This window comes from Petaurus breviceps, unplaced genomic scaffold (genome assembly GCF_028583685.1).
Source record: "Petaurus breviceps papuanus isolate PSGF00001 unplaced genomic scaffold, PetGlider_PUasm1.0 174, whole genome shotgun sequence".
Lineage (NCBI taxonomy): Eukaryota > Metazoa > Chordata > Mammalia > Diprotodontia > Petauridae > Petaurus > Petaurus breviceps.
The window spans coordinates 76,993,548-77,002,132 of NW_027185761.1; the positions used below are offsets into that span (position 1 = coordinate 76,993,548).

Consider the following 8,585-nt stretch of genomic DNA (forward strand, 5'->3'; position numbering starts at 1 on the left):
TTTCCCCTTTAGAAGAAAAAGTGACTTAGACATTGGACCAAGTAACCCAAAAGGTAGGGCAGGGGAGGCTGCTGATGAAGCTGGTGCTTTTCTCCTGGTAATTGATCCTGAGCAAATGGAAGCATTTTCTCTCAGTGACCCGACCAGCTCAGCCTCGTTCGGGCTCACTCTTTGGCTGAGCCTGAGAGCAGCTTTTAGTCAATAGCAATTTAAGGGCTAGCAAACAATTTTTCTACCCCTGGGAGTTTTACCAGAAGTCTAATGCATCTCTGGGCCCCATGCCCTGTAGAGAAGGGCTGCTGGGCTGCAGGCTTCCCAGCACTGTGAGCTGTGCTGTCACCTGCCAGGCAGCCGTCTGTCAGCCTAAAAAGGGAATGGCTGATTTCCAGTTAAGGAACACTCACTGTCTCCTGTCCATTGGCCCAGTCACCAACAGCTTAGCTTTGCCTTGAGGATGGCCCAGGAGTACAAGTCCCTGACCCAGGACACCTCTCAGTGCTACTCAAGGTCACTGAAAGAAGCAGGGAATGCCTAAATCATGGTCTTGCTCTCTCCATGGTGCTGATACCAAATGCTTGGCATTTCCATGGGATTTCAAGATTTGTAAAGAGCTTTCCATATATTTTCTGGTGTAGCATGGCCCTATGGAGCTAGATGCTATTCTAATGCCCCTTTTATGTATGAAGGAATTGAGGCTCACAGAGGTCAGGTGACTTGACCAGGGTCACCCAACTAGGAGCCATACGAGGTTTGCTGTGAATTCTGGTCTTGCTGACTCCAAGCTCAGTACTCTATCCACCAGACTGCCCTGCTCCTTTCTAGAAATGGCTACCAGCACACACAGTTCATTTTGGGCTATAGCTACTGTTATCAGGTGTTGACCGATTGGTGTTGGTCAGGGAAGTGAGTTAGTCAGTCAGTCACTTAGACAGCCAACAAGTATTTATGAAGTGTTTACTCCATCCCAGGTACTGTGCTAAGCACTGGAGATACAATAAAAGGCAAAAATGTGGATCCTCACATCCAACAGGGGAAAACAACATGCAAAAATATACATGGAGGATATAGAGGGAAAGTGGAACTCATAAAGTCCCTTGGTCAGCTTTCTGTGCTTACTAGATAGTGAACTTTCATAAAAGTCTCTCTTAGGACCACAGATTTAGAAGAAAGAGACATCAGAGACTATCTAGTCCAGGCTTCTTATTTTATAGATGAGGAAACAGAGGCACAAGGAGTTTAGGTGACTTTCCCAAGGCCACATAGGTAGGAAGTGCCAGAGCGAGGATTTGAACTCATGCCCCTTAACTCCAAATCTAGTGTTATTCCCACGGAACTATACAGCATGTGGGAGTATCTCCCTCTGGAGGGTGTAGACAATTGCTTGTTGATAACCTGGGAGACTCAGATGGCATCTACTTGGACATGACCAGGAGTGTTTCTTTGGAGATAAAGTCATCTCTGCAAACCTCCTCATTAGGCATGAATCAGTTGACTTGGGATTGATTGTGGGTGACCTGGCAGTCTCAGACAGAACCCCTCTTGGCCCTAAGCTCATCAAAAAGAGTATTCATTGTACACCCAGGGAATTTGTTCTTTTTTTCTCCTTTTCTTTAGTACAGGTCAGAGTCCTAAACATGTAATTGGGTCCTGGGGGTGGGGGAATATATATATGTGTATATATATATATATGTATATGTATGTATGTATATGGTAGTGAGAAACCAGTAGGAACTGAATTCTCATCCCCTTCTCAGCCCCAGATGACAGCTTCTTAGAGCAAGAAATGATAGCAGCCAAGGCAATGTGCATGTGGAGTTTGGCAAGCAAGAGCTCCTAGATCTGGCATCCTTATATGCAGTGCAGGGGCACATGCATATATGCACCCTCAATCACATGACAAGTGTGGAATGCAGAACTACATGGTTTGAGTGGTGGGGCCTCCTGAATCCCAGCCTTCTAGATAGAGAAGAGGGACTTCTTAGATGGCACCAATTTTGGGGTCACTCTTTTAGGATTCCCAAGTTCAGGAGCTCTTCGCCCAGTCTCTTAAAGGGAAAAAAGGGGCCCCTGGGCAAGTCTATCTTCTTAGACAATGAAGAAGATTGAAGACAGGATTCCCTGCAGTGGGAGGATCTGCAAGGGAATACAGTCACAGAACATAGGACTGGGGATGATGAAGATTTTGGCTTCTCCAGTTACTACAAGCTATTTGGAAAGCGGAGTTTCAAAATAAAGACCATTTCTACTCTGATGACCTCAAGTTCATTTCTGCACCAGGAGTGTCCAAGGCATCAGGGGAATAGGTTTTGGAGAGGGAAAAACTGAGACTGAGGGAGGGCAGGTCAGCAGGAACCCCATGTCATTTACTTTCTGATTCGAATCACAACCAAAATGATGGATGGACTCTTCAGGACTTGAGTGGCCTGGAGGAAGGTGGGACTCCATGAAGAGAAAAAAGCATTGTATAAATTGCTTATGGACTACTATGATTGTGTGTGTGGTGGTGTGTTGTTTGATTGTTGTTTATATCTTCTGAGTTGGAAAGAGACAGAGAGAGGGGGACAGAAGAGGGAGGGGTGGGAGGGAGAGAGGGAGGCAGGGAGGCAGAAGCAGGGGAAAGAGACAGAGACAGAGAGGAAGAATGTTCCAAGTCAGAGTGGGGTTAGTGCAAAGAGCCCTGAATTCAAATTTGGAGGAGCTAGGCTTGGGTCCAAGTTCTGCTTCTTACCAGTGATAAGGAATCTGCATGCCATTTAATCTCCCGGCCTCAGTTTCTTTTTCTGTGAACTCAGAGTATTTGACAAGATGACTCCTAAGAGGTCTCCCAGCTCTAAATAGACAAAGCTAGTGCTTCGATTCTATATGCCTTAATTATATGCTTCTCCCCCCCAAATCTGTCTATGGGAAAAGTACCAAGTGACTCTTTTGTTATACTCAGCACTGTGTCTGTTCCACTGGACTTCCTCAAGATCAATAAAATCAGAAACTCATGGTATGTGGAAGCTCCCAGAGGTCCCTTAGACTGCCTATTAGACTGCCTATTACCCAAACTATGAATTCTTGTGCTGAACTCCCCTGCCTCCAGCCTTTGCTTAAAGACCTCTGTGATGGGGAACTCCTGACAAATAGTGTTGAACTCTTCTTCATGACATTTCTTCAAAGATGTGACAACTGTGAGTGTCGTTCTCCCCCTCCCCCTGAACCTTTTTTTTTTCCAGGCAAAATGTAAGGAAAGTCCAAATCAATCTGATGAAAATAACCTATTGTCACGAGTTTGCTTCTAGATCTTGCATATTCATGAGACTAGATAATTTAAATAACCCTCAGGCCCTTAGCTAAACCAAACTCCAAATGCAGGATTGGTTGGGATTTTTCCCCTCATTTTTCCTCTAAATTTAAAGCTCTTAAAAATCAGAACTCAGTGAATGCTTAGAATGGCCAGCCTTCAGACACTTCAAAAAGTCCTACTGTGAGAGAGCTGTCCTGGGAGCTCTTACTTTCTTATTACTTCCTTGGACCTCTCCATCTATCACAAATGAGGATGCATGTTCACCCTCTCTCACATGGAGGAACAGCCTGGAGGAAAAGAGGGAGTCCATATTGTTCTGGGTCTGTCCATTTGAATGAAACTGAAATCCAGTGACTCCAGCAGGCAGGGAGGGAGTCACTGGGAAGATCGCTTCCCACTGATGACTGAGTCCTAAACACCTCAGGCTCCCCTTCTACCACTTGCGCCCTCCCCATCCTGATCCACTTTTTCTTCTGGGGACAAGGGTTGGGTCAGATGTCATGCTGAGACTCCCAAATCCACTCACCTGTGTGGGGGTTGAGAAGGATGCTGCCTGGAGGGATGCCTGCAGCTTCAAGTGGAAGCAGAATGTAGCTGGGGTTGCCAGGGGCTGCCTGGCTGCTCAGTCCATCCTCAGCAAAGGCCCCGCTGCCTGAAGATGGAGCAGGCCCTCCAGGGATGAGGGGGCTGCTTTGGAGAGGCTGGTGTGCTCGGGACAAGGATCCAGAGGAGCCTGCGCTGCTGGAAGACTCAGAGCCTGATGGGCAAACACAGATGGGTGTGAATGCATGGGAATCAGGTGTGTATCAAGCAGTCTGAGGCCAGACACGCTGAGGTATGCTAAGGTCCGTGCGGGCGCGCAGCACATCAGACACACTGACAGAAGAGCCAACACTGGGGGCCTTTGCCAAGTGTCTTGTGGTGTATAGGGGAGGCCCTAGAGGAAAGAAGAGAAGCCAAGAGCCCAGCCCCCCAGGGCCTCACCCCCAACTATATACAAAGACCTGGGCTACCTGGAAATGTTCTCTTGTCCATTGTCCTGAGATGAGAGGGGACTGGGAGGGGGTTTCAGTGATGACCCAATGAGCCCCTAAATCACCCCTTTGGGGTTCTCTGGATTTAAATGCCTCAGGAAGTTCCTGTGAAGCAATTCACACTTTGGAAGAATGGGATTGAATCGGTGTCTGGCTTGGCAGGGCAGGTGGGAAGATGGTGAGTGGGGGAGGAACCCAGAGCTTTTTCCTAGGGACCTGAGCTCCATGCAATCATTCTCAAATAGGAAAGGTAGGAAGGGCAATGACTGTAGATTACAAGTAAAGGGCTAGGGTGCTGCCCACCTATGCCCTGGACCAGTCAGCTCCCCAAGGCTGCTGGGCAAGGGATCAAAAGTGAGTGGGACTCTCCTTCCGGGAAGCAGCGAGTTCAGCCCTGGCTTCCAGGAAGTTCAGGGATTAAATTCTCTAAATTATAACATCCTATAATTTATGGGCCTGGGATCTGTGCCCATTTTATTTTTAAAAATTAAAAAAATATATTTAATTGCCATATTTTAATACATCAAGTTTCCTTTGTAATTATATTCATTTTTATGCATTTACAAACATGTTTTTGAGCAGGGCTCCCTTGGTTCCAGCAGTCTGTTGCCCAAAGGACCCAGGATACAAAAGAAATCCAGAATTTGGGCTCTAACTGTATCCCCATTCCTCTTCTGGGGTCCACTACAGATATGAATATCATTTGTAAGGTGGGCCTTGTCACTCCATTGATTCTGGTCAAATAAGGAACCTGCCAGGAGCACATCAGAGGAGCAGAAGGCCAAGGTCAGAGCCACAGGACATCATTGCTTCCTCGGACTCTTCCACTGGCCAGTAGGCTGCTGTAATTCAGCACCTGTTGACAATTGGGAATCTGAACACCAAAAAGGAGCAGGAAATCCAAGGGCTCCAAGTGAGTCCTCAGGGGGCAGTGACCCTCTGTGGGATAGGCGGCACACGGGAAGGAAGGAGGTTCCTGGGCAGACCCTGGGGGGTGGGTGATGGGAGACCTCCTGAGGGGCTGTCTGTGCCTCTCCCAGGCAGGCCTGCTCTCCCAGCATGCCTCATGGAGAGTGGGAGTGGGACAGCCTTGCTCCCTGCCCAGATAGGAGCCTGCCTGGGAGTCAATCCTGCATATTAAAAATTTAACCTCATGTCTGAGAAAAATTCTAATATCCAAAGAATAATGGCAGATATGGATGATGTCATAAGTTGCAAGATTGCAGCTGCAGAGAATCGTTAAATTATTAACCTGGACAATTGATTTCTATCATTAATAATGCATTTCTCGATGCCCATTGAAGTTCACAGCATAGAACAACTAATGCTATTTTCAAGATCCAAGGAGGGGCTTTGCTTGCGTCAGTGACAGGAACACAATATCCCTCTGGGGGGGGGGGCAGGATTTGTGGTTCTGGGGGCGGAGCACCTCACTTGGACTTGTTCTGGGTCTGGACTGCTGTTCCCTTCATCGAAGTGTCCCCAATCACTCTTGCTCCTCAACAACCCGATAATGAAGTCCCTGCTGAATTTGGAGTCAGGAAGACCTGAGTTCAAATGTGGCTTCAGACACTTACTAGTTGTGCGCCCCTAGCTAAGTCTCTTCACCTCTGTCTCAGTTTCCTCAACTGTAAAACAGAGATAATAACAGCATCCACCTTCCAGGGTTGTCATGTGGGTCAAATATTGTAAAGTGCACAGCAAAGGGTCTGGTATATGACAGGCACCGTAGAAATGCTCCTTCCCTTCCCTCCCTCTTTACCTGCCAGCTTTATGAACCTGGGCAAGTGGCTGCCCTGATGCTTGCCTCAGTTTCCCCTTCTATAAAATGGAGTTAATAATAGTGCCTCCCTTGTGGGAGATCAGATCACAAAGCTCCATTTGAGTGCTAGCCATCACCCTTGTCATTACTGCATCAAGTTCCAGTCAATCCTGTACAACCCTAGGCCTGCCTCAGCTGCTGATTTCCTGTGGGATCTTGGACAAAGTGAGTCACCATCTCTCTTGACATTAGTGTCCTCATGGTTCAAACTCAAAGTTCCTTTCTGCTCTGACAATAACATCAGATCTCCTATGGTTTGGAGCTGGCTTATAGGCCTAAGAATGTAGAAAGGGGAGAAGCATGCCCACCCACTAAGTTATGCCCATTGGGCTTTGCCTCTTCAGGGAGGTCAAGTCATCCTTCCAAAGGGAGAAGCCGCAAGAGAGCTGCATTCTGTATTCTGAGCCTGACTCTGCCCAACAAGGACCAGTCAGAGTGGAACCAAGGAGAACCTGGGGGAAAGGCATGAATCTGTCTTGGAGCTGGTGACTGGGAAGAAGAGAGTTCGTCCAGGTTGAGCACACTCTCTAGACACCAGAGGCTTCACAGGAAGGATATGCAGCTTTCCATGCTGGGTAATACTCATGAATAAAATTCTAAACTTGCAAAACAACTAAGCAAAAACAGTTTCAATGTGGAAACAGATGGCAGCTGACCAAAGAGACTGATGTGGGTGTGTGGGGTGTACTCCACCCCAACACACATTTTCAGAGAGAAATGGATATCAGATCAAAAGAATGGCATGGCCCTGCAGAAGTGATGACAGGCTCCCCACATTCCGAATTAGAGGAGTCTAGGAATGCAATCTAGACAAGTCAAGGTCTGTTTTCTGGTATGTGTGTGTGTGGGGGGGAGGACCAAAGAAGGCAGAGAACTGATGCTCAAATATATGACAGTGATAAGATGTGGCAATGACAGGGAACTACAATATGAATTTTCTTCTATTTTCTCTGCCATGGGAATAAACTTCTGAGTGGTTAGGGTGAAAAGAAATGGTAACAGGAAGCTGAAATCCAATCCAAATGGTCAGAGAGCAAGAGAGAACTCAAGGCAACCAGGCTCCAGAACCTTGGCTCCAGAACCATGGGGAGATGCTATTTCTGAGCCACTGTCGGTGCCTTTGAAGTCTGTACCTTCACAGAGTAGTCCTAAGCCCTCGCTAGCCAGTGTCTAAGGCAGAATTTGAGCAGGGTCTTCCTGAAAACAAGCCATCTAGTCATTATACCATACCACTGTAATGTCATTCAAAAGGCAGGGAGAGTCTGAGGGAACATCAATGACCACTGACCTACCGGCCTGCTTTCTGGGTCTAAAAATAATGATAAGAAGGATCTAGACACACTACGGTTATTGTGGGTGAAAGCATTTAAAAAGAAAAGCAGGATTAGAGATGCTGCTCTATAGCAGCTAGGTGGTACAAGGTATAGAACACTGGGCCTGGAGTCAGCAAGACTCACCTTCCTGAGTTCAAATCTGGCCTCAGACACTTCCTAGCTGTGTAATCCTGAGAAGGTCCCTTAAGTCTGTTTGCCTCAGTTTACTCACTGTAAAATGAGTTGGAGAAGGAAATGCTAAACCACTCTAGCATCTCTGCCTGGAAAACCCCAAATGGGGTTGGAAGAGTTGGACATGACTGAAAAATGACTCAACCACAAAAACAACAACTTGGAACACTGCCTTGTCTTGGCAGTTCAGTGAAACTCTGAGTTGGAGTGTCCAGAGATGGACAGATCATAGTGGAGAATTCTGACAGCAGGTGATCCACTGGAGAAGGAAATGGACATGACTGAAATGACTCAACAATGACAACAACAAGCTCTATAACCAAGCTTTCCAGGCATACAATTAACTGAAAAATATAGAAAAAATATTTTCTGCTTGTTAATTACTTAGAACAAAGCAGGAGTGGCATGGACGGGTCATGGGTTAGACTGTTGGGTGGCATCGATGCCATCAAAGAGCTATTGCTATACTTGTTGTCTGTCCTTTGTTCATGACATCATGGAGGTGATGCCATGACATGCCAATGAATTGTACTTAAGTGAGGGAGGGCTGGGCAAAGTCCCCAGCTTCACTTTCTCCTTCAGAACCATCTGTTCTGTGGTGCAGTGATCAAATACATGTCAGGATGAGTGGAGATGGCTCCAGATGTGGTGGGAGACCTTGACCTTTTAAAACTAAGGTCTTTAGCAGGTTCCAGTTTGGCTGAAGCAATGCCCATTCAGTGATTGAGGATAGGTAAAAAACAATGAGGCAAAAGATGACCTCTTTAACCTAGTCCAGAAAAAAAGAAAATCAAACTGGGAAGGGAAGAACCTCAGGGAGAGACAGACAGAGAGAGAGAGAGAGAGAGAGAGAGAGAGAGAGAGAGAGAGAGAGAGAGAGAGAGAGAGAGAGAGAGAGAGAGAGAGAGAGAGAGAGAGAGAGAGAGAGAGAGAGA

General features: G+C 46.8%; 1 protein-coding gene across 1 annotated transcript in view; it reads right to left on the bottom strand.

The window, feature by feature from the left end:
- The window catches only part of LOC138158290 (cAMP-regulated phosphoprotein 21-like), a 69,258-nt gene that overhangs the window by 44,481 nt on the left and 16,192 nt on the right, over positions 1 to 8,585 (bottom strand). Inside the window, exon 5 of the mRNA XM_069084447.1 lies at positions 3,816 to 4,046. Coding sequence (XP_068940548.1) covers positions 3,816 to 4,046 — 231 coding nt within the window. The remainder of the gene's footprint in view (positions 1 to 3,815; positions 4,047 to 8,585) is intronic.